Consider the following 26,374-nt stretch of genomic DNA (forward strand, 5'->3'; position numbering starts at 1 on the left):
TGACTCTCACAATACAGACTTTGCATAGAAGTATTTTTAGGGTAACTTTAAAAAAAAAAAAATTAAAAAAAAATAGTAAATCTGTCATATCTGAGCTAGTCAGCTAATTAAGTCTCTTAGTTAGCTAGCTGCTTCCGGTTGAGTTGTGTTGTTAATTTATGTTTTTCCATGTATGTAGGACCTTGGTCCTGGAGGAACGTTGTTTCGTTTCACTGTGTACTAAACTGTATATGGTTGGAATGACAACAAAAGCCTACTTGACTTGACTTGCTCAGCCGTCCACTAACTTCCAGCAGTTCTCAGAGCAGTACAGCTTCTCCCCGCCAACCCCCCCCCCTCCCCCCGGAAGAGTCCATTTATCCATTAAAAAAAAAAAGGGCAACATGAACACAAACCCATGTAAACAAAAAGATTTTAACACTTATAACATCTTGTACTTCCTGGTGTATGCCCGAGCATCACTCACAAACGGGTATTATTCACAGTCTATATGACACCACTGCTGTTGTTGTTGTTGTTAGTTGTCTGCTCCTGTTGAGGGGTCACTAAGTGGACCAACTGATCCGCACAACAACTTACTGACGCAACCCTCTTACTGTATTTTACCCGGGCTTGGGACCGGCACCGTATCCAGTGACTGGGCATCGGGCATTGGCTGAAAATCAAACCCGGGCCTTTTACATGGTAGATGAGAAATCTACCACTGAGCTCTACATAACACCACTTCATGTTAAAAGGTTCTATATGATAGGCTTTGCGTGACGGCTCTCCGCACTGAGCGGCTCTATGCGTCAAACGGCTCTATATGCGACTGATCTCCAATAAGCTGCTCTGTGTTTAACTCTATATGACAGATCTGTGTGTCTCGGCTCTACATTAAACATCTCTAAATGACCTGACATTAAACAAATCAGTATTAAACAGCCTTCTGTTACAGCTCTATACCTGGACTCAGATTGATGTTAAACACTCAGAGGTCAAACGACGCTGCCTGACTCAATGTTAAACTGCGATTGTGTTGGACTTCCTTGCTGCCTTGTTTTTTAACGCACATGGTTTTAAAATTTTTATAACAATTTATAATTACCAAGCCATTGCAATTTTGGAAAAAAAAAAAAAAAAAAAAAAAGATATGTTTAACGGAATTCATTTTTTTATTTATTTACATTTTTTTAAATGATTAATATAAATGACTGGCTTATAGAACATACATTTAAAGTACTCAAAGTTAAACAGATGTTTCTCTACATTAAGCAGCTGTACGCGACTCTGCACTACATTTAACCGCTCTTTGAGTCTCAGCTCTGGTCAACATGCTATACATTACTCAGCTCTTTAACACATTGGCAGGGTTCTCATGTGTGTGTGGACTTTTAGTCAATAAATTCATAACAAGTGAAACTGTGAAAATCAATCTGATAATCCCACGTGACTCATGTGATGACACCAACATGACCCACGTTAAACACAGTGTTCCTCACAGTGTTACAGTCGAGCTGCGAGAAATGACCGAATGAGATAAACGTGAAAATTCTTCCAGGAGAGACCCGACCTTTAATAATCTCTGACACAGCTCTGCTCTCAAGTCTCACACTATTGATTAGATGTTACACCGTTGTCTTACACACACACACATCCTCTACTGAAGGTTCAAAAACGATTGTGTGTATGTGGTCGGAAAATCTGATGGTCTGCAGTGCGACGGTGCTTTACGCTAAGCCACACCCACTTCTGATTAATAATTATACCTCAGATTCGAACACCACTGATTAGTCTCCTCCTACAGCACATTTCTCTGCGCTTTATTCCTCTTATACCATCGCCGAAGTCTATAATACAAGATGAAGTTCTCAGCGGAATCAATGTTTACTGTATTCTGAATTGTGTCCTTTATACACAACAAATCTGAGCCGTGACGCCGAATAAGCCGCTTCTGAGAAGACGGTGAGACTGATTTGTTGTCGAAATAACAAGTCTGATAACGCCTTCAAAAGCAGGACAAATCCAGGATCGTACCAACCCGATATGACAAATATGACGATATGACACCTTACATGACAAACTTTGTGTCCTGGTTTCCCATGTTATTTTTTTTTAAAAAATCAAATACTAAACTCATCAGCGTCTCATTCCTGTCACACGCACACACAACACTTTTAGTGCACTTGTTTCCCTTGTTTGTTTTAGGGATGCACCGAAATTTCGGCCGCCGAAAATTTTCGGCCGAAATAGCATTATCGGTTTCGGCCGAAACGTAAGAAAGCGCCGAAAATAAAAGCCGAAATTGTCGCCACGCCTCTCCCATCCTCCCGTCTCGTTCGCGCTGTCATTATGCATCAAACATGGAGTATGTCGGCGGTTTGGAAGCACTTCAAAGTTTCAGATGAGGACAGCAAAGTTGCAATATGCAACATTTTTTTAATACAAACAAAAAGAAAATATTTGAAACATGTTTTTTAATGAAGCCATTTTCGGTTTCGGTATCGGTTTTCGGACAAGTGCATCCAAAAATTTCGGTTTCGTTTTCGGCCCAGAATTTTCATTTCGGTGCATCCCTAGTTTGTTTACTCTCAATCACAACCAGACTGAAACGTGGTGCAGGTTACAGCAGCACAAACATTACAAGCGTGACGAATCTCTAACAACAGACACTCGTAGCGACAGAATGTCAATCCACCCATCAGGACTCAAGTCAAATTTTCTTTGTTCCTTTACTGAATCTAACACAAGGCAGCATCATCAACTGTTGCAGTATGTCATACTGTAAGCACGTCACAGGCGCTCCTCACTAAATGTAAGCATCACATTCCCAAATGAATGTAACGGTAGGCAGCGTCGTCAGATTTTTAAGAGAAAAATGCCACCTAAAAAAAAACTATACTGTCACAGGGGTTTCTGTCTGAATCTAAGAGAAGGCAGTGTCATCATAAACTTTATGTCACACCGTGAACATGTCACATTCCGAGATGACTGCACAATTAGTTTGCGGGTAATGTTGGCACGCACGGGGGTGGTTGGGTCATAGTGGGTAACCTCTAGTTTACAAATAAATATTAAATTGTGTGCAAAGTGATAAACGAGGCTGATGGTCTTACTGTGTGCTTTCTACACCTGTGAAGAAAACTGACTTGTGATCTGTCACATTGATCAAATAATTAAAGCCAAATGTGCCAAAATTTGCCACATGACGATATTACTGAATAACTCAGGTATATCACAGAGCCGAGCATCATCACGCGCTGGACCAGATGAAGACGATGACGACGACGTGCAGGAAACACTGGACCACAACAATAACAACCATCACAACAATACATTTTAACAACATTTCTTAAACTTTTTCCCACACTTTAAACTGGATGTGAAAGCTTGAACATCTCAAGACACAAAGACAAACACAACATGTGGATCGTATGGAAGTATTTGTGGGTTTTTGTGATATAAAAGTAGATAAAATATACTTTAATCTACATCACACTGCACTTAAGGCAGATGGGTCATGTGACCACCTTTACCCAACTGTAGTTAACTGTTAAATAATGAAGTACATAATCAATATTACAAATTCTACTTTGCACCAAACACATCACTTTAGCTGAACTGTCTATGTGCATCATTATTATTTTGTAATTAATTTCTTTACAATAGATTTATTACTAAAAATGACAACCAGGTTTAATGATAGCTAAGAAAGTTTCTTGCTTTTATACTAACAGGTCCACTAGCAAACATACTCCATCATTAACCAAAAACATTTAAATGTTTTTTTTTTGACTGACAGACTTGATAGACGTTCGTGACACAGCGTTAGCTAAACTAAGCACTACGCTAAGCCCCGCCCTGGTGCTCCAGGATTGGCTCGCGTTTCATGTTCAATAAAGAACTAGCCTCTCATAGACGAGACCAAATTCTTGTAACGAATCATCACGCAGAAGGCGGGACTTGTAGGGAAAAAATGGGAAGTACAATTAGCCTAACCCAACATAAGCTTGTTAAGAGATTGACAATCGTTTATTTTTACTTTTATTTACCAATAAATACAGTAAAACACAGAATCTTGCTAAAAACAACTAATTCATAGATGTGATGCTGGAAACGACCCGTGTTTGTGTCATGACTATGTTTGCTAGCATGCTAACGAAACCTGCGCCCTATCCCAAATAACTAAACAGTCCCTACATAGTGCGCTCATGGCGTTTTAAAGAATAACCACGCCCACTACGTCCTATGTAGTGCCCTAGAGGTTTACCAGTGCGGCGTTTGGGATACGGCTCACACTGGGTTGGACTCGGCGAGGTGTTAACTCGCTTAGCATCCAAGCTAGCGACACAACAAGAAAAAGGCCCCAGATTAACCCGGTAACTTATATCCGCAACTCCGGCTTATTCAAATAAAATAAATCTCACCATGCAGCACGGAGGCCTGTAATATGGCTCCTGAAGTGCCGTCGATGACTTTGATACTCCCGCGGCTGGTCACGGCCAGGATGGCGTTGAGGGCCGGGTGGTAGGAGAGGCTCCGCAGGCCCTCCTCATCGCAGCGCAGCCGCCCGTCTCTGACCAAAATCCAGTCCGAGGATTCGGACGAGCCGCAGGCCGCAGCACCCGCCGCGGCCATTTTTCCCTAAAAACCCTCAAACCGTCCTTCTGAGTTTCTTTCCGGAGATCCCCTCAGGCTCTATCGGGTGTTTAAAAGTATAAAAATAAAGCTAAATATTGAACAAAAAGTAGCGCTGGGTTGAACCTGCCTGGTTCTCCTCTCCTCTCTCTCCCTCCCTCAGCGGCTTCTCTTCTGTTTCCTCCTCCTCCTCCCCCCGCACGCGCTGCGATCACTCCTATTCACTATCGCGCTACGGAAAAGCGGCTCGCGCGTGTGGGAGTGTGTACGGAGATACCGTAAAGTCTGTAACTGCCTCCACATCCACACATTAACCTCCTGATGAGCTTCAGCAGTCTCTTTAACCTGCCTCTGACGTCACCCGGTGCTGTTTGGTCGCGTTTTTAAAATATAGTTTTTGCGTAATAGTTGTGTATAAATTGTGAGGTTTTTGACGTAGTCAGTGTGTTATTCCTCTCCTTACCACTAGGGGCTACTATTGTGCAATGGTACAAAAGTACAAAAACTAATAAAAAAAAAATAGTTAACATTAATTAATTTTTGAATCAGCAGAAATTACAGTTTATCAGATTGTTGAGATATGTACATGTATTTTTGTAGTGTGACATTTTCACAATTTTGCAATCACAGTGGTACCTCAGAATACGAACGCCCCACCCTAAGAATTTTGACTTTTGGAACTGAAATTTTGCAAGAAATTTTTCTCAGTATGTGAAATATTTTTGGCATCCGAACAACCAAACCGAAGGCCGGCTAAGTTGTGCGTATGTCCGGAAGCTGTTCGAAACTTGTCAGTGAAAAGCCAAGTAAAGCGAGTTTCTTTTTTTTTTTATGTCATGGGTTTGCAAGATTTAATAAAGACGTAGCACCATGGGTCCATAGAATCTTATCACGGAGGACAGGAAGAAGATAAGAGAGCAACTTTCAGTTTCGTTTTTAAACCAGCTGGTGCCAAGAGGAATCATAAATTAAGGATTATTTCATTTACATGCCTTTTTAAAATATTTTAATTGTTTGTACATGCAAATATATGATAGTGTTGGAAATTGGTAATATTGGTAAGATTTGTGGATGGCTGAAACGGATTATCTGCATTTACATTATTTACTATGGGAAAATGTGTTTCGGAATACAAATTTTCGCCTTAGAACCTCGCCTTCGGAACAGATTAAGTTCATTTACCGAGGTACCACTGTAACAAATTTTAATTATTGATTAAACATGTATAATTATTTTTTGCAATTTTATTTGCATTAACTAACTAAATAGTTTAATTGTGGTTTAAGCATTTAGCTGTTAAAATAATTTTACATTTATTGTGCTTCTTTGGGGTTCAATACAGTACAAATTGAACATATACATCTTTAAAATCTACATACTTCATCTGCACTTTTTTTTATAAAATGATTCCCAGCTCCTGTCTGTGTGCATGGAGTTTGCATGATCTCCCTGTGCTTGGTGGGTTTCGTCCCACAGTCTAAAGAACATGCAAGTTACATTAACTGGCGCTCCAAAATTGCCCGTAGTGTGATCTCACTGCGATGGATTGGGACCCCAAGGTGTACCCCCACCTCCCACAACCCTGCACAGGATAAGTGCTATAGTGAATGAATGAGTCAGAATTTCTAGTGTTGTTAGACTTTTACTTTGTACTATTACTATTACTATTTCTAATTGCATGCTGTGTGATAATGCTCTCCACCGAGAAAGACTCTAAGAAAATGAGTTATTGAAAAATTCAGAAAAACAATGAGCTGTTCTGTAACTCTAATGTGAAACAATCAGTAATGAAGATCTTTAGAGACTTATCTGTAATTAAGTGTTTAATTAAGGAGAGAAATGAACATTTTATAACATCTCAGCTTTGTGAAAAAATCTGAAACTGATGAAATGATGACATGTAATGTCTGATAATACGAGGTAATACGAGTTTCATTTAGATCTTAACTCTAATATAATCCTGTGGTTTCATATTAATTCTTTAGTTCTTCTGCTGAACCACTGAGCCATTTCCTGTGATTTTGTACAGAAGATTTTAAGCTCTGTTATATTCTCAGGTGATGCTCCTCCACGTCGTCTTTGATTCAGGACTTCAACAGGCTTCAGATCCAGAGTCTGAAATGTTTAATGTTTATTATGCTGGTCTAATTTTTAACCTGTGTCGAGTCGTAACCTCTTGGAAGAGGAAACTGGGTAAAACATCCCAGGACTGAAAAGACCCTTCAGGAGTATAAATTGCAGCTCCAGTGTGGCTTGCTGATGTTCACGAACTGCGTGTCTTCTTTCACACATAATGAACACTAAGATTGAAGTGAAAAACGAAAAAAAGAAAGAAACTCGTGCTATTCTGAGCCTGAGATTCTCATCCTGCAGGCTGGACATCAGGGACATTTTCAGCCAGACCTGACTCTTGAAACTTTTAAAAATTATTACCACCCAAAGTGTGAGTCATGATAAATATAATATGATATCAACTGAGATGTTCCTGTATATATGACCCTGATGTTGGAGCAAAGCTGCAGTTATGACAGGCTTTAACACGCAGCGGTGGCGGCACTGGAGGTAGAGAATTATTGTACGTTCTTAAAAAGTTTTTTTTTAAAGGACATATATTAAACTGTGGAAAAAAAAGGAAACATTGGCTTTATAACAGTACTTCTGCTCATGCGCTTCCTGTCAGACCTGCTCCACCTGAGGCCAATAAAAAGCCTCTGTAATGATGATAATTATAATAATTACACTCTGGCTTTCCACATTTCCTCCTTCACTGAGACACGCCTTCTTCACTGAGACACACAGAGAGCCCACATCTCCTTCACTGAGACACACAGAGGCCACGTCTCCATAACTGAGACACACAGAGTGGCCACATCTGCTTCACAGAGGCCACGTCTCCATCACTGAGACACACAGAGGCCACGTTTTTTTTTCACTGAGACACACAGAGTAGCCACATCTTCTTCACTGAGACACACAGAGGCCACATCTCCCTCACTGAGACACACAGAGTGACTACGTCTCCGTCACCGAGACACACGCTGAGGCTACGTCTCCTTCACTGAGACACACAGAGGCCACATCTCCATCACTGAGACACACAGAGGCCACGTCTCCTTCACTGAGACACACAGAGGCCACGTCTCCATCACTGAGACACACAGAGTGACCACATCTCCTTCACTGAGACACACAGAGGCCACGTCTCCGTCACTGAGACACACAGAGTGACCACATCTCCTTCACTGAGACACACAGAGGCCACGTCTCTGTCACTGAGACACACACTGGGCCACATCTCCTTCACTGAGACACACAGAGAGACCAAATCTCCTTCACTGAGACACACAGAAAGGCCAAATCTCCCTCCCTGAGACACACAAAGTGGCCACACCTCCGTCACAGAGACACACAGAGTCGCCACATCTCCTTCACTGAGACACACAGAGAGGACAAATCTCCTTCCCTGAGACACACAAAATGGCCACACCTCCGTCACTGAGACACATAGAGATGCCACGTTTCCTTCACTGAGACACATAGAGATGCCACGTCTTTTTCACTGAGACACACAGAGGCCACGTCTCCGTCACTGAGACACACTGATCCTAATACTAAGGATTTCTTGATTAAATTTAAATCTAAATTATTGTATTCTATTAATATGATGTCATCCTCGATAATAATGATAATAAATAAATAAAAAATCGGGCTCTATTTTTTTTTTACGTTCCAGCGAGACACACTGACTGTTGGTAAATTATTCATTCCCTTTCCCAGTGAAGTGAAGACCCATTGTTCCCTACACCCTTCGCACTTCCTTTGAACTTAGCAGTTTCGCACACTTAACATGACTAAGATACTAGTAAACTTTGCAGGGTACGTCAGGCAAATCGGAACGCACCAACACACACATACACAGGGGCCACGCCTCCTTCCCTGAAGTTTATCACATCACATTCATCTGTGACATTTATGAAGGACTCAGAACAGCAGATTCTTATTTTGTTTCATAAATAATGGCTCCCCAATGTGAAGAATAACTAATTTCAATACACATTTTTTTGTTTTGCAAAATTTTGAAAATTAAAAACATTGAATAAACTGATCAGACATAAATGTGTTTTAATCTTAATAATAATAATAATGAGCTGTACATGAACATCACAATGTCGTGAATTATTTCAACAAAAATCCTGCCACCTGTATTTTTGTAAACTGTTAAATAGAAAGTCGATGTTTATAGAGTTATTTTACAAATCACTTCTTTTGGCTATGTTTATAGTCCGATTAAAATGAACCCCAGCTTTATAAAACTGCTTCTAAAAAGCAAACACTTCTCCTTTTCATACAAAAAAAAAAAATAAATCAGCAAAGTCAAATTTTAACTGTAAATTAAACTTAACCTCTTTACTGTACAGAAAAACTTCCAGAAACCCAAATACAGCACAGAAATTAAGGATTCTGCCTGTTTGTAATTAAGGACAGGGATAACTGACAGACGTCTGTGCTCCATAGTAGCAAGCGGCGTAACGAGCGTAGCCCAGGCCTGTCTGAGTGCTTGATATTAGCTAAAGTGGATCTGGTACATTACATACAGTTATTGTGTACACCGAAAAGGATGAAAAAAAACAATAATGAAAATCTATGCTCGATCGTCTGCATCATGTGACTCTTGGCCGTCCTGTGGTGTCCGAATGAGTCAGTGTCCGAGCAAGGTGCTGATGAGGGACTCGTCGCCCAATCAGACGCCGGTGTACAGCGACAGGAAGTAGATGTACAACAGGAAGATGGGGTAAATGAGAAGTGGTTTCTTTGTCTTGAACTCATCGCTGACGAGCAACGATGCGGCGCTGTACGCCGCCCAGAACACACCGCACAGCTGCAGCAACAAACAAACAAACGAGCAAAAATAATGAATTATTAATTAATAAAAACACCTAGTTTTTAACAACACAATCAAAACACACAAAAGTATGGATTAATTACAACGAAACACAAATACTAAAGAAATGTAACATTAACTATGCAATAAATTTGAACTGTCTAAGCCTTGCTATAGTCACAAACGTTTATTAATTCAAATATAAATAAATATACAATTACTAGAGCATAATGACTGTTTCTCTGCCTCTCTCTTTTCTTTCTCTGCCCAGAACACTTTTCTGTCATGAGAAAATGAACACTGACACTGGAGACTCCTTCTATGAAAGATAAGCATGAGGGGTGTTCAAGTGAAATCGGGACAGTAAAACATTTAAACGGTGCAAACATTTTAAAGAAGGCCATACGTCTGTCCCTGCCGAGGTGGCACGGAGCTCACTGCAGCTGTTCCTGTAAAAATTTAGCAAGTGAAAGACCTGATTCTTGAATACCGTTAAATAAATTGTCTCCAACTTGTGGAGGAGACACATCTCTGGCACCACTTGCGCATTAGAGGAGCTCAGCCGGGAGTTATTGCCACATCCCCTGTACAGTCCTGACCTCGCTTTAAGCGGTTTCCACATATTTGGGCTTTTAAAGGAGTTAGTCCAATTAAAGAAGGAGACCTGAAGCAAGCAGTGCGATCCTGACTACAGCGTGCTGAGGAAACTTTCTACCTTGATGGTATTTAAGCATTGGTGAAACGTGAAATAAGCGAGAATCAGTGTAGAAGGGGATCATATAGAGACATAAAGGGAGTTTTTACTCTCAGAACTGCATTCTTTTATTCACACAATCAAAAGTCCCACTTTGACTTAAACACCAGTTTTAATAAAAATGTCAGAGCTATATGTGATCCACTAATGAATGCGTGTCAAAATGTGTTATGAAAACTGAAAATGACCTTAACGAGTGTAGAGACGATTTCAAACGCTCCAGTGAACAGCAGTAAGGGCGCGATGACGATGAGCGGGAGCAGCGAGTACCCGATCACACCCAGAACCTGACCATAAGAAACCTGCAACATGACAAACATCAGCGTTAGAACAGAACGTACACACACACACACACACACACACACACACAGACACGCTCAGAGCTTCATTACCTCTCCTCCGAGCACTCTAGCCAGCAGGAAGATCGTCAATGATCCAAAGATCCAAATGGTGATGATCCAGGACACGACCTGAATGAGAAAAAACACAGTGTCACTTTACCTGAGCTGAGGGGGGTTAACACCTGCTGTGGTGTAAGAGGTATAAAACACACAGGGAAGTTGTTATAGAGAAATAATCAAGGGTGGAAACAGTAACTTTGCTCCATCTCATCATCCTGTAACGCATCGCTTTATTTAACTGAAGTTTGTTTATTCTGCATTTCCAACTAGAAGAAATACAAAAAGAATGCTCCTCATGTCTAGAATTAGTAAGTCAGGAAGGCATTGTGGACTCCAACATGTCCGCTCACACCATGCTTTCACTCCCAGCTGGTTCAATCTCTGACACTCAGAAAGGAAACACATCATATAAACTCTCACACACCGACATCATCAGGCCAGCTTGTTGCTAAGACAACACACACTTCCACTCCATGATTTTCCACTTTATAGCTTAAAAAACAACAGAGCCATGATGAAGTGTGATGAAGTGTTTTACTATAACACGCACACACACACAGTGTTTTTTACTCAGATGAGTGTGATACTTTAGTTTTCTGTTTTATAAAACAGGTTATAAACTCTCATGAACACACCCATACACTTATCTTTTAATAACAGACTACAAACAAACACTTCCCACATGATGGAATGAGCTGTTTCTTCTCTGAACGTGTATTGTTCAAACTGTATTACTGCCCCCTGATGGCCTGGTGTTGGGAGTTCTAAAAGTGTGTGTGTGTGTGTGTGTGTGTGTGTGTGTGTGTGTGTGTGTGTGTGTGTGTGTGTGTGTGTGTGTTTTCCGTCAGTCAGTGTGGATAACTCCTCCCTGTGTATGATGTATGGCCCTGCACTCACACTGAGAGCAGAACTTTCTGAGCGAGACTCACACGGAACTGTCCGTAGATGGAGATCATGGAGAAGAGCAGCACGACAGCCAGCGGGCCCCAGAAGTCTGGGTTATCTTTGACCACCTGTCTGTTAAAGCCCAGGGACGGCATGGGCATCAACACACACCGGATCTTATAGTAGATGTCCTTTAGGTCAATGTCCAGCTCCTCCCTGTGACATAGAGAGAGAGAGCGAGAGAGAGAGAGTAAACTGGTTGCTGTGGTATCCCAAAATTAGTACAGTGGGACCTTGGATTACGAACATAATCATCCCGGAAGCGGGCTCGTATTACAAAACACTCGTAAGCCAAATTAAATTTTCCCATAAGAAATAATGGAAACTCAAATTATTCATTCCACAGCCCAAAAAAATAAAAACATAAAAATAATTAACACAAAATATTCATTAAAAATAAAACAAATTAATCTAAATTTTACCTTTAAAATTTTTTTTAAATAAATCCTGACAGATATGTGTTTCCGTTTGTGCGCACAGGCGCTGTGTATGTGTGTGTGTGTTTGTGTATGTGTGTGAATCTAAAGTAAGAGGAAAGGAGGAATCAGCCCCTCCCGTCTTCCCCTTCTCATCTTACACAGTAAAACTTTCTCCTATCTTATTTGAATTTCACACACACACAGACACACACAATAACGAAAAGACTGTTTTGCTAATGATACTCGTGTGAGCGCACGCTAACAGAATAACTGCTGTAAAGTAAAACAAACAAACAAACGAACCTGCACTTTACCTTTAAAAAAATAGACAAAGCAGTGTAGAGCAGAGAGAGTGTGTGTGTGAAGCCAAGAGGGGCAGGGGAAAGCGGGTGTAAAGGCATGTGTGTGTGTGTGTGTGTGAGAGAGAAGGGGCAGGGTGTCAAATTATGCGTGCTCACACACATACATACCGGCAAAAGATGAAATGGAGATGGAGAAAAATGGAACTCTCTAATGAGACTTTCTTTTGCTTTACATGCGCGCACACGTGTGTTATAGTAAACAGTACACGCATGTTATACCAGTAAGAGACGCGCACTAAGACCCAGCAGGGGAGATTACCCACAATGGTTTAGTTTGGCTTAGTTGTGACCATGTGACGCTCGGGGTCAAAACCAGAAGCACATGATAAATGGTACTCATACTCATTTGTTTTTTAAGACTAAATTTATTTAAAAATGTTGCTCGTCTTGCGGAACACTCGCAAACCGTGTTATTCACAATCCAAGGTTTCACTGTACACTGGTTGAGATGGTAGTCCACAGTAAATGAACTGTTGCTACAATTTTACCAGAGTTATTAAACTGGTTGCTATCGTATTCCACTGGTTCTTTGGCTATTTATATGATTAGTAAACCAGTTGCTATGGTAACCCATGGTTAGTAAACTCATCATCCCATATGATTACTAACATTGTATCCCATTGTTAATAAACTAGTTGTTATGGAATCGCATAATGAGTAAACCAGTTGCTATGGTATCCCACCATAGCAACTGGGAATAGTAAACTGGATGTTATCATATTACACATTTAATGAACTGTGGCTAATTATATGGTTAGTAAACTGGTTGCTATGGTTTCCCTCGGTTTGTAAACTGGTTGCTATGGTATCCCTCGGGTTAGTGAACTGGTTGCTATGGTATATCTCGGTTAATAAACTGGTTGTTATGGGATCCCTCGCTTAGTGAACTGGTTGCTATGGTATCCCTCGGGTTAGTAAACTGATTTCTATGGTATCCTTTGGTTAGTAAACTGGTTGTTATGGTATCCCTCGGTTAGTAAACTGGTTGCTATGGCTTTATGTATATGGTTAGGTAACTTGCTGCTGTTGTGTTTAGCATTTCTATGGGATTATTTTTTTCCTGCTGTGTCCTTTTTGTGAATCCTGTAAATTGCATTTACTTTTAAAAAGAAGCTCCACCCCAACCTTCAGGGTAGGAGCAATGGGAATTTAAAAAGGTTGAGTATGCTGTGGAAAGTATTATAGAAAATGAAGAAAGAATACAAGGAAGAAAGTATTTGATAAAAAAGGAGTTAAACTGAAAGGAATATGAGGGAGATAAAGACCATAAGGTGGTGGTAATGCAACTTTCTGGATGCCAACTGCTGTGGCTGACTCCTGAGACTTTAAAAAAAATGTTATCTGTAATTTATGGCAATTATATGGCAAAAAGTATGTGTTTCCTGTAGCATAACGATTTCCATTCACTGGAACTAAAAGGAACTAACTGGAACTAACCAAACCATTATCCAGCATGACAATGCTTCTGTGAGATCTACAAAGCTCTACGCAACTCACTTTCACTTTGCACAAGGCAGTGTTTATTGTTTAGTGTATATTTAAAGGCGCATAAACACAATAAAACAATTGTTTTAGGCTAACATATCATACCTCATTGTAGTTTTTTTGCACACACGCGCGGGTGCGTTACAATAATAATAAGGAAAAATCACAATAATAAATTCGGAGCAGTACTACTAATAATAATTATACTGAATGAAGAAAGCGCCGTCGAAGAAGTATCATCATTGAAGGAGAGAAGAAAATGAAGAATTAATACTTATCAGTATTTACAGTTTGAGCTCGACATGTTTATGAGCTTTGTCGCTTGCTGTCAATGGGTGACTAGGAGAGAGAACACATTTTTGGCTTCAGTAGACACACAATACTTCAGACTGAAACACGACTGCCCCATACAGGTGATGAAGGGCATTTTCACAGCTTGCCGTGCGCAGCCGTGGCAAGTCACGGGATTCCTTTTCTTGAAACGTGGGTTTTTAATGGCGACATCTGTATCGTCCATATAGCTGACTATCGTCGATAGACGAGACTATCGTCGATAGACAATAGTATCGTCTATCGGCGCAACCCTAATACACAGTCATACACAGTACGATATGCAGTGAAATGCTTGTACGACCGCCAGTGACCTTAAAAAGAAAATAAAAACTATATATAAGGAATAAATATTAATAAAAAGCAATACGAAAGAAAATAAATTTAACTAGTAAAATAAACAAACTGTACAAATAAGTGCATAATAAAATATTACAAAATATAGAAATATAGGAATATAGGGGGGGGAGAAGTATATATACAAATTTTAAAGTGTTTTAAAGTGGCAATGGCTGTGCAAATATGCATGAAAAGCTTTGGCATGTACTGGAGCCTCTTCAACATCACACCATCAGCGTCTGAGATCACTAACACTCCTGTTGAGTGTGTCAATCCACACAGCCACGCTCCAACATCTAAATGTACAGCCTTTACAGAAGAATGGAGCACGTTATTGAGGATAATTATAGGGTTTAGTGTTAATGAGACTCACAGTAAAGGTTTGGTCTCCTCTGCTTCATCCTCCTCCACCTCCAGCAGCCACCCATAACCTCTCTGCCGCAGGAAGTTAGCGGCGTAGGCGTCCCGGCTCTGATCGCCGCCCATGTTTAGCTTAATGTCCGGGGCATCGATCGTTCCACTCAGCTCTACACACAGAGAGAGAGAGAGAAAGACAGACAGAAAATCTTCAATGCTAACATTTGTTTATATTTTGTAACATCTTTTTGTTTTTAAGTCACCAGTGCTTGGACTCCTGCTTACAATCATCCAAAGTTGTGTTATAAAAATTCACATTGTTCTACCCCCGCACAAAATGTATGTGCAACCATCACAACCATATATTCTTTCTAAACATCTCATTCCAGATGTATTCCTGCTCCACATTTATTGTGTGTTTTATTCTGCTTATACCACAATAATGTGTAACACGTTTTGTTAAATTCAGTTATAGTTACAGTAAAGCCTGTACACTGTTGCAGTGTTAAAGTTGCTTTATAGGAACTATATATTATATATTACTTATTTGTATATATATTTTTTAAAGAATAGTAGATTAGCATTAAAAAGAGGGCATCAGTATAAAGCTGCACTCTGTTTTAGAGAACTAATCAACACTTTCTGAATAATTGTATGTAAAAGGGTGTGACGTAGGATTTTTTTATTTATTTGTTCTATAATGTTCAGATGTGCAATATGAAACATTAACCTCACTGTCCTGTCTTAGTCATTACTAACGTCCCGTTACCTACTGCAGTGTTGAGTGTAAAGCTGTTTGTTTTGGTCGAGAGTGTAATGGAGTTTACCTTCAGCCCCAGTGGAGGAGACGAAGGTAAAGTCTCCGCTGCTCGGAGAAAACTGCATTCCGTCCCCGCGGCTCGGTCAGTAAATGAGAACTCGGGTAGGTAAATTGTGAAGAACGGCGGAGCTCTGAGGAAAAAAACCCACCGAGGAGAAGAACTCAGATCATTGCCACGTTAGTGCGGTGTTGATACGGCGGAGCTGCGGAGCGTCAACTCCCAGAGACAACAGGAAGCAGGAAGCAAAACCCCGGAAGTGGAGCGGAAACAGCTGAACAAGGTTCCACGTCACATCCGGGTTGCGTTTCATCTTATACATAATAATGTATAAAGAATTATATACAGTGTATGAATTTTTTTTCGTTGCTCAAATTTATTTAAATATTTCACACATTATGTACATAGATAAATACATTGTTGTATTTATTTTTACTAATTAAATTATGTTTAACATTTATGCATTAGATAAGATAATTGAAAGTATTTTTAAATCATTAAAAATATATAAATTTAATTTGTAAAGAAATCTATTTTTTTGTTTAATGTATAAGATAAATCAAAACCGTATATCATACCAAGTTATATTACAAGCAGTTTTTCTGCTTTTGTGAAAGTGTGTGGTGCGCGTGTGTGTTTTTAACTTACAATGGCATAGCAACACAAATAAAACGTCTAGAACATTTTATATTTAGGTTTTTAATAAAAATAAATAAATAAATAAAAATAATTAGGGAGGGGAAATAAATAAATAAATAAATAAATAAATACATACATACATACACACACACACACACACACACACATACTGGTACTTTATTTTATGGTGTGTGTGTGTGTGTGTGAACGCAGAAGCTCTGCTTCCTGCTGCACTGTGATTGGCTGAGAAGAAATCTTGACCAATGGGAATGCGTTTTCCCGTGACGTCACATTTTGCCGCTAAACTCGAGCGCGCAGGGAGCCTGCTGTGTGGCTGCTGTTGTGTGTTTGGGCTGTGTTTTTTTTTTGGCGGTTTATTTTTGTATTTCGTAAAGATATGTTCTTATATTTTATGGCCTTACATACTGGAACGACGCGACGACTTACCGAGATTAATGTTTTATGAGCTTCGGTATTTTTTAAAGGATCATTCTCGTTTTGAGAAGTGATGTTAACGTTGCGGTAACGGTCATATTTTGTTTTTTTTAGCTAGCTAAGATTAACTGCGCGCGCGCACACCGGCTTTTATACTGAATAACAACGTGGAGAGTAGAGTGAGGTGCTAAGATGGGCATTCAGGGCCTGCTGCAGTTTATAAAGGAGGCTTCAGAGCCGGTCCATGTGCAGAAATACCGCGGGCTCACTGTTGCTGTGGACACCTACTGCTGGCTGCACAGAGGAGCCTTCTCCTGCGCCGAGAGACTGGCCAAGGGAGAACCCACCGACCAGTAAGAGAACCTATACCATAGTTTATAGACTAAAGGAGAACCCACCAACCAGTAAGAGAACCTTTACCATAGCTTATAGACTAAAGGAGAACCCACCGACCAGTAAGAGAACCTATACCATAGCTTATAGACTAATGGAGAACCCACAGACCAGTAAGAGAACCTATACCATAGCTTATAGACTAATGGAGAACCCACCGACCATTAAGAGAACCTATACCATAGCTTATAGACTAAAGGAGAACCCACCGACCAGTAAGAGAACCTATACCATAGCTTATAGACTAATGGAGAACTCACCGACCAGTAAGAGAACCTATACCATAGCTTATAGACTAAAGGAGAACCCACAGACCAGTAAGAGAACCTATACCATAGCTTATAGACTAAAGGAGAACTCACCGACCAGTAAGAGAACCTATACCATAGCTTATAGACTAAAGGAGAACCCACCGACCAGTAAGAGAACCTATACCATAGCTTATAGAATAAAGGAGAACCCACCGACCAGTAAGAGAACCTTTACCATAGCTTATAGACTAATGGAGAACCCACCGACCAGTAAGAGAACCTTTACCATAGCTTATAGACTAAAGGAGAACCCACCGACCATTAAGAGAACCTATACCATAGCCTATAGACTAATGGAGAACCCACCGACCAGTAAGAGAACCTATACCATAGCTTATAGAATAAAGGAGAACCCACCGACCAGTAAGAGAACCTTTACCATAGCTTATAGACTAAAGGAGAACCCACCGACCAGTAAGAGAACCTTTACCATAGCTTATAGACTAAAGGAGAACCCACCGACCAGTAAGAGAACCTTTACCATAGCTTATAGACTAAAGGAGAACCCACCGACCAGTAAGAGAACCTTTACCATAGCTTATAGACTAATGGAGAACTCACAGACCAGTAAGAGAACCTATACCATAGCTTATAGACTAAAGGAGAACTCACAGACCAGTAAGAGAACCTTTACCATAGCTTATAGACTAATAGAGAACTCACAGACCAGTAAGAGAACCTTTACCATAGCTTATAGACTAAAGGAGAACTCACAGACCAGTAAGAGAACCTTTACCATAGCTTATAGACCAAAGGAGAACACAGTTACATGAGTGTTATGAGTTATTTCAGATGTATAATTGTCCTCATGTATTATTTGTTTGGTTTAATGCTTACATCATCAGCACATCTTAGACACACTGTATAAGTTTTTTTGTTTTTTTTTTGTTTTTTTTTAGGAATTAAAATCAATATATAGTGGAATTTATTCTCAGTGTTCTGACTGGTCAAGCTAAATCCTAAGCTCCACCCCTAAGTCCTAAGCTCCTGTGAAATTAAAGCAGAACGCATTAAACAGTTTGACAGTAGAAGTGTGACAGCTTGTATTTAGCTGTGCCCTTTGCTGTATTCCAAGTTATCTACCAATCAGAGAGCTTGGTGCATGAATGACACACATTTGTCTTGTGTGTGTGTGTGTCTTTATAGGTACGTGTTGTACTGTATGAAGATGGTGGACATGCTCCTGTCCTATGGCATTAAACCGGTGCTGGTGTTTGATGGACGGAACCTTCCATCGAAGGAGGAAGTTGAGAAAGCTAGACGAGAGTGAGTGTGTGAGAGAAAAGCTTGCTATACAGAGCTCTAGGTAAACAAAGCCCTTAACTGGAGTCTGTGTGTGTGTCTGTGTGGCCAGGCGCCGTCAGGCCAACCTTCAGAAAGGCAAACAGCTGCTGCGTGAAGGGAAACTTGCAGAGGCTCGAGACTGTTTTACACGCTGTGTTAACGTCACACCTGCTATGGCACACCGAGTCATCAAGGTACCAGTTTTATCATACACTAACACATACGCACACAAAACCATAAATCATAATAAACTTAAGTAAATCATCCTAATCTATTATCTGATTTGCCCTTTTGGAACATAATATAAATAAACAGATAGAGATGTACAGATAGATTGATTGACGTCCTTTTGTCTTTCCATCCATGTCGCTTTCTTCCCCACCTTCTGTGTTTGTGTATGTGTATAGGCAGCGAGAGGGCGTGGTGTGGACTGTCTGGTGGCTCCATATGAAGCCGACGCTCAGTTGGCATTCCTAAACAAATCAGGAATCGCTCAGGCTGTCATCACCGAGGACTCGGACCTGCTCGCATTCGGATGTAAAACGGTGAATATGCGCCTTAACAACCTAGACACCCCTCACTGGCAAACTAAGTGACACTCAGGATACGCTGCTGCTCACACCTGTAATAGAATATATAAGAGGCAAATCAGAGGCTGGGCCAGACACAACAGAGGCCACACCTCCTTCACTGAGAGAGAGCGTTTACTTTTACTATAAGACCTCGTGTTCATTGATGATCGTGATTAAAATTTAGTTTTTTCGGGTGGACCTGTAGGTGATACTGAAGATGGATAAACAGGGAAACGGTCTGGAGATATCGCAGTGTCACCTGGGCCGCTGCCGCTCGCTGGGAGATGTTTTTACCGAAGAGAAGTTTCGCTACATGTGCATCCTGTCAGGGTGCGATTACCTTCCGTCACTCTACGGCATCGGGCTGGGGAAAGCGTGCAAGCTGCTTAAGATGGCCAACAATCCTGACATCCTCACGGTATCGTATCAGCACAGCGATACATCAGCATCATCATTCCACAATAGAGAGCTATATTAATCATGTACTCTCTGTTTATACCCACCTGCGTTGTCTTGTACAGGTGATCAGAAAGATCGGTCAGTACCTGAAGATGAACATCACCGTACCTGACGAGTACATCGACGGCTTCGTGAAGGCCAACAACACGTTCCTCTATCAGCTCGTCTTCGACCCCATCAACAGGAAAGTAGTGCCTCTTAACCCTTACCCAGAAAACCTCGACCTCAGCAAGCTCAGCTACGCCGGAGTGTATCCTTACACACTGAAATTTATCATATCATATACTGTCATGAGGCAGGGTCATGTGTTTTATTCCTCAATAATTTTAAATTGTTATTTATATTTATGTATGAAGTGAAATGTCTGGACCAAGCTAGATTCAGTGTAATTTAAGCTTGCTAAACTAACTAAATAAGACTCGAAAATGTGTCTTCTTCGAAATATTCCTTAATTAGCATGTGTTTAGTAATGTCGGCGACAAGCAAGGACTGCAGATGGCTCTGGGTAATGTGGATATTAACACCATGAAGAAGATCGATGATTTTAATCCTGATGCTCCTGTAACACAAGTAAAGCTCACCACATATAACTTTCCCAGTAGTTTAATTTAAATCATTAGTTAATTTAGTATTCTTTGTGTTTACTGGTGTTTCATTTGATCATTTCAGTATTTGTTGTTGGTGAGAAATTGTTGCTGGAGTAACATAAATCGAGGGGTGTTCAAGCCAGACTTTTATTAGTTTAGAATAGCAGAACATTGTTATGAGATTAAAAACTTCCTTTATTTCTCTATATACAGTAATCCCCTGCTACATTAATGCACTTATCCTAGCATTTCACTAGTGCTTGGAAACCGTCAAGGTAGAAAGTTTTCAGTACGCCAGAGCCATAATTGTAATGCCTGCTTCTTGTCTGAAACACTGGCCTCACAGGAACTCCTTTAATGGCTCAAACATGCAAAAATGGCCTGGAGTGTGGTCAGGACTGGACCGGAGATGTGGCAGTAACTCCCAGCTGAGTTCCTGTAGTAATGTGCAGGTGGTGTTGGTGGAAGACTGTGTGTACAGTTCTCATAGCCAGATGAGTCGCTTTCGCAAGTTTGCTTGCATTGATTTTTAAGGATCATGTGTTCCCCTGGCTAAATGTTCACAGGAACAAATGTAGTGAGCTCTGAGCCACCTCGGCCAGGATCGTCATTCACACGTATAGCCTTCTTTATAACGTTTGCACCATTTAAATGTTTTACTGCGGCTGAGAGTCTCATCATCATGCTGTGCTTGAAGTTGTCTGTAAATGATACTTGCTTTATTATTATTATTATTATTATTTTTACACCTTTATTCACCAGAAATTCCAAAACAAGTCCCATTTTGTTATAATTGAATCAAAATATCGAATATACAACAGTACTGTGTAAGTACGGACTACATAGAGGAAATGATTTCTAGATGGATTACAGGTTGATGAGTCCCAGGAGTCTAACAGTGTAGTTTAGAGAACAGCAGGGTAATAGATGTGGAGAAGGAGCTGGTCCTGAACCTACTGGTTCTGGTGCGAATGTTCCTGAGTCTCTTTCCAGATGGAAGGGGGACATACAGTTTGTAGCTCAGGTGGGAGGAGTCCCTGATGATGCTGCATGCTCTGTGCAAACATCTACTGTGGTGAATGTGCTCAGTGGCTGGTAGTTGGATACCAGTAATGTTTTCCCACCTATATCAGGGCTTTCCCCTCATATACCATTAGACTGAAATGTCGTGGTACCATATTTTTATTTGAGTTGTTTTAAACTCCCGGTTTCTCCCCCTTCAGCCTGTAAAAGCCCCTCGGAGTCGAGGCTGGAGTGACACTACACCAGTTACAACCTCAGCCAGGGGCAGTATCTGGAGCAAAAGGTATGTCCCAGGCAGTGTCCAGCCCCAGACTACGTCGTCGCCTCAGAGACCGCCTCAAACCAGAGGCAAGGAGACCCTTGTGTCACTGCGTGGCCTCAAACTGCCCACCAGAGAACCACAGGTCAAGAGACCACGACAAGGTAATCACACACAGATAAACACACACAGTTATACACGGGTCATGATAAAATATTTAAAGCAAATGTTAAGCTCCTTCTTGCCTTCCATCAGACTCCGCTGTCTCAGATGAGGACGTGTTGGAGCAGTACTCATCAGGAACCAAGAAAGCACGCACAGTAACCATGGAAATGGAGCACAGCGCACCCAAAGAGGCGAAACATCCCCAAAAAGTGCATCCCCAACCCCGGAACAGATTTGCCACGCTGCTGCAGTGGAGGAACCAATCAGAGGAAGGCGATGGAGAGCAGGGAACACGCAGCAGGTATGCCTTTGGTTTCTTTTCCCCATGCTTTTATATTTATATAATATTATTATTATTTAAACCTATAATAAAGTTATAAACATAATGGAACTTTTGAAGGTAATCTGTCACTACTAATAATAATAATCACTTAATATCTATAAATAGAAAAAGCTCAAAAGGCTACAAAAAGATTTAAAAAATAGACACATTTGTTTAACGGTCATTATTTTAAAACAATAAAACAAAGAAATTATACATCTGTGTACATGGCAATGCATTTAATCACAACTTTTTTAGATTTCTATCATTTAAATTTTATTTCTGAATAATATTTCTGAACAATATTTCTGACTTCTTGTGTTAAAATGTACAAATATATAATATTATTGAACTTCTCTTAAAGCATTAAATAAAAAAACAAATAAATACACAGAATATAAATAAAATAGTTCAGATATTACATTGAGTAATGATAGTTTATTACCATTATTTATAATAATATGTAATAATAATAAAGAAAAAAATAATAAAGTTTTGCAGGCTCCATGTGGCTTTTGTTAGGGCAAGAAAACATTTTTTTATTTTACATTCTAGTATAAGCTGTATGAATATGTTGTTAGATAAAAGTAAAAAAAAAAGCAGTGATCAGTTTTGCAGAAGCTTTAGCCCGGTGTTCGGTCTCTTTGGGTGTTTCCCGCAGATTTTTTGCAAGCGCCGAACTCACTGTAGTTGAACCTAACGAATCAAAGCAAGAATCAGACACCTCTGAGAAATCGGACCCCGTCCCCTCACCAGCTGAAGAGCCACTCAGGACAGAGACAGAGATGCCACCGCAGCGGGCCAGCCTGAGCGCCTTCAGCTGGTCCGGCAGGTCTGCAGAACGCTCCAGACTTGGATCCTCGACATCAGACCGACCCAGAACTCCCAGCATGCCTTCGGGCCTCTCAGGCCTGCAGCAGTTCCAGAGAAAGAAGGAAAATCTCAGCTGGGAACAGACGGAATCTCCTCAGAGCTGTGCACCCGGCTCTCCTACAGAGGGCACTGCTGACAGCGAAACACCTCCTGGTTCTCCTCCGTCTCAGGATAGTGCGTACTTCTCTCAGCCCAGCAGTGGCCACTCCGGCACCGAGGACTCAACCTTCAGCTCTCAGAGCGCAGCGGCCTCGCCTGAAACGGTCAGGAGGCAGATTACTGACATCCAGAATAAAACTCACTTATTCACATGTTATTCACTAGTAATCTATTTACAGTTGCATTTAATTTCATATTTAATTTTCAATTTTTTATTTTGGAGAATTTATTAATTTGCATATCAAAAGGTAGGAATCATGATAGTGATTCCTACCTTACTTAACGTGTTAAATAAAAGGAAATTTTAGGCTGTACAGATTAAAACCTTTGTGCAGTATATACTGTATGTATATAGTTGAATTGATTACTATTAATTACTAAATCTCAGTTTAGTTTTGACATTTTAATTAACCTTCAAAGCCGTACTTAAAAATATATATGTTTTGCTTGTTTTTTGTACAGAATAATTTAATTTGATTTTATTTATTTTTAATGCTTTTAAAAAAGCAGATTTGGTTTAACCAGCATTACCAAAATAATTCAGTCAGTTATAAATCATTATTACTAAATATATTTTCTAATTTGAAAAAGAAAATTAACTGCAAAGAAATGAAAACAATATATAATATTATGTTTCATTTCTGTAAAATAATGAAAATAATTAAATTGCTAGTTTAATGATTAATTTTTGTTAATATTGCACTACCTTAAATCTGGGATTTTTTTTCAGTCATTATTAAAAGCAATTTATGTTTATGAAATGAAATTACTTAGTTATTTTTATAACTTAGAATTTAATATTACAAGCATCTTCTGATAAGATATTATGTAAGATTTTAGAAAAAGGAAGGCTATGGTGTTGTAAACTAATTTACAAGAGAAAATCATCCGTGTTAATTACACAGATTAAGAGGGTTTTATTAAAAGTCGAGAACTTAAAATAATCTGCTGATGGTGTGTTTAGGAGAAGGATCCGTGGAGGGATTCAGGATGTTCAGCGGCCCTCAGTCAGGTGTCTGTGAAGGAGGAGGTCAGATCAACACCCATAAGGATGAAGGTAAGCGGACCAGTTACACCAAACGAGTTTAGAAAGACTTTATACATGCTCGCGCTCCACTCTCAGTGTTCATATTCCACTTTCTGTCTCCCAAACCCACCCCCAGGTGTCTGGTTTGCTCCGCACCCATCCAAGCGGCCAGGAGAAGGGTGGGAAGATCTGCCCTTCTGCCCCAGCCAGGCCAAGTGGATTGAGAAAGAAGGCTCAGGGAAAGAAAATACCCGTCACTAATGAGAACAGCCTGGGACTGCAGGCCACCATCAGTGGGTTGTGGAAGAATTTCAGCTTTAACAAGTGCGTAAGAGTTAACAATGTTAATCCACTCACAGCTTTCTCTCTTCTGGTACCCTGATGTGCTCTCTTTCTGCTCAGGCTAACCTGCTAATGCTGAAATTAATTCCACTCACCAGTCAGAACCTTCAAACCAATTCTTCTAAAAAGACGTTCCAGAGTTCCCGATCAGACGCTGCTGTTTGTATGGCCACTTAGCCAGCTAGTTTTATAATATGTTAATAGGATCTTTATCAATTACTTCTATATATACAATGCAATTATACAATAGTTAGTTCCAGATGAGTAATCTGATTGGATGAGAGGCTTTCCACAAGTGTTGATGTAGAGCATAATGGCCCTGTGATGTGACTGTGACTATATTGATCACTCTGTGACACATGGGTGAAAGTAAGTTTGTACGGTCTGCAAAACTCACATTTAAAACCAGTCGCGGACACACATTTAGCACATTTAAAACCACATCTGATAATGTTATCTCATCTTAAACAATGCACTGTCTCCTTAGTAATTGCCTGAGCCATGCCAGATAATTTCCAAATCAATTTAGAAGCAATTACTTTAATGGTTAATTTTAATTAATATTGTGCTCATTTAAATCTGGGAGGATTTGTTTTCACCACCTCTATGATTTATTCTTACCTTTTGGCTACATAGTACCGTTAAGAATTTAAAACAACGTTCACTCCTTTTAATTACACTAACTATCACAAAATAGCTGGTTAAATAAAAAAAAAATCATAATCTGTTGATAATAAATGGTGTTTGTGGAACTGTTCTAAAAAAGCAATATTACACTCCAAATCTTGTTGTTGTAGTGAATATCAGGATGGCGGTGATATCGTGAGTACTTTGTCTCACCCGCGTGCCTACGACTGAATCACAGCCATGATGATATTTAGTACAATAGCACAAGCTTGAGTGTGATATCACTTAAATGAAGCTGCTTAGAGTAACAATTACTAAAACTGACTGGAGTTACACTGTACCACTAAACTTGCACAGCCGTTGCACACCTTTTTACCACACTTGCACTTTTCCATGTCAGAGTGTAAAGTACAGTACACACTGCAGAGTAGTTTTGTTACTAACATGCTGAAGTAACACAAACGCAACTGAAAAGATCATAAAATAGAGCCTGTTGTTTATTATAGTGCACAATAAATTGCATAAAAATCAGAATATCGACCTGTGTAATTCTTAGATGTGATTTGTGTTGTAAGTTGAGCCACTCTTTGACTAAAAAAAACGATTTATCTGACGGACTTAACTGCATGACCTCTGATTGTTAATGCATTGTGGAGCTGCATTGTGTTTTCTCTTTGCTTATTATTATTATTTTTTTTTCATTTTTTTATTCCTTTTGTGTGTGTTTCAGGGACAGCTCGAAGTTACACCCCTGTAAGAAAGGAAAGCCCATGTCTCCAGTGAGGGACAACGTGCAGGACACTGTGTTAGTGTAGATCTACAGCTGCTGAACTTTTCTCTATGCAGCGATTAACATGTTAAACATACTGTGTATGTTTATTATCACTTTCTTTTGTTTTACAGTTTAATAATGAAATAAATCATCTATACATTTCCTTTGTCTGTCTCGATCTTCTTTAATGTGATTTAGTGGGTGTGGCCTACCTGGGCATGGTAGGAACTCAATGTCACTTTACACAAGGGTTTGGTTTTTTTTGGCTCACCCTAACATATCAGGTTTAAAGCACGTTTAACAGACATCGAAGCTGCATTCCTTATGGATGAACAGGGCCTGTTTCTGAGTTTCATTCAGCCCACAGGTCAGGAATGAGGTCATGTAGCCAAAAAATGCAACATCAGCTGATAAAA

At 40.0% G+C, this 26,374-nt stretch overlaps 3 protein-coding genes across 6 annotated transcripts in view; 1 reads left to right on the top strand and 2 right to left on the bottom strand.

Moving 5' to 3' along the window:
• birc6 (baculoviral IAP repeat containing 6) overlaps window positions 1–4,906 on the bottom strand; it is a 71,018-nt gene extending 66,112 nt beyond the window's left edge. For all 4 annotated transcript variants that reach the window (XM_053510121.1, XM_053510120.1, XM_053510122.1 and 1 more), the window contains exon 1: window positions 4,407–4,906. In XM_053510121.1, the coding sequence (XP_053366096.1) occupies window positions 4,407–4,617 (211 nt within the window). In that variant the 5' untranslated portion in view covers window positions 4,618–4,906. The remainder of the gene's footprint in view (window positions 1–4,406) is intronic.
• A 3,816-nt stretch (window positions 4,907–8,722) lies between these two features.
• On the bottom strand, window positions 8,723–15,946 carry yipf4 (Yip1 domain family, member 4). The gene is made up of 6 exons (XM_053509236.1): window positions 15,719–15,946; window positions 14,908–15,061; window positions 11,584–11,755; window positions 10,646–10,723; window positions 10,442–10,555; window positions 8,723–9,496 (listed from the first exon to the last, which is right to left on the bottom strand). The coding sequence occupies exons 1-6, from the start codon at window positions 15,774–15,776 to the stop codon at window positions 9,359–9,361; spliced, it is 714 nt and encodes a 237-aa protein (XP_053365211.1). The 5' UTR covers window positions 15,777–15,946; the 3' UTR covers window positions 8,723–9,358.
• Window positions 15,947–16,677: 731 nt separating this feature from the next.
• exo1 (exonuclease 1) lies at window positions 16,678–26,120 on the top strand. The gene is made up of 13 exons (XM_053510042.1): window positions 16,678–17,136; window positions 18,634–18,753; window positions 18,842–18,965; window positions 19,179–19,316; window positions 19,549–19,761; window positions 19,865–20,052; window positions 20,270–20,372; window positions 21,613–21,835; window positions 21,927–22,137; window positions 22,820–23,294; window positions 24,155–24,247; window positions 24,354–24,541; window positions 25,917–26,120. Exons 1-13 carry the CDS (start codon window positions 16,976–16,978, stop codon window positions 25,999–26,001), a joined length of 2,322 nt encoding a protein of 773 aa, XP_053366017.1. The 5' UTR covers window positions 16,678–16,975; the 3' UTR covers window positions 26,002–26,120.
• The last annotated feature ends 254 nt before the right edge of the window (window positions 26,121–26,374 follow it).

This window comes from Clarias gariepinus, chromosome 13 (genome assembly GCF_024256425.1).
Source record: "Clarias gariepinus isolate MV-2021 ecotype Netherlands chromosome 13, CGAR_prim_01v2, whole genome shotgun sequence".
Classification (NCBI taxonomy): Eukaryota; Metazoa; Chordata; class Actinopteri; order Siluriformes; family Clariidae; genus Clarias; species Clarias gariepinus.

What these genes read in the sequence shown, in the direction of transcription:
- yipf4 (XM_053509236.1), bottom strand. Translation starts at nt 15,776, where the DNA reads ATGCAGTTTTCTCCGAGCAGCGGAGACTTTACCTTCGTCTCCTCCACT. An exon ending in CTCCTCCACTGGGGCTGAAG is followed by an intron (nt 15,062 to 15,718) that starts GTAAACTCCATT and finishes CTCTGTGTGTAG; the next exon opens with AGCTGAGTGGAACGATCGAT. An exon ending in CTAGAGTGCTCGGAGGAGAG is followed by an intron (nt 10,556 to 10,645) that starts GTAATGAAGCTC and finishes GTCATGTTGCAG; the next exon opens with GTTTCTTATGGTCAGGTTCT.
- exo1 (XM_053510042.1), top strand. Translation starts at nt 16,976, where the DNA reads ATGGGCATTCAGGGCCTGCTGCAGTTTATAAAGGAGGCTTCAGAGCCG. An exon ending in TCGCATTCGGATGTAAAACG is followed by an intron (nt 19,317 to 19,548) that starts GTGAATATGCGC and finishes GTGGACCTGTAG; the next exon opens with GTGATACTGAAGATGGATAA. An exon ending in CTGATGCTCCTGTAACACAA is followed by an intron (nt 20,373 to 21,612) that starts GTAAAGCTCACC and finishes CTCCCCCTTCAG; the next exon opens with CCTGTAAAAGCCCCTCGGAG.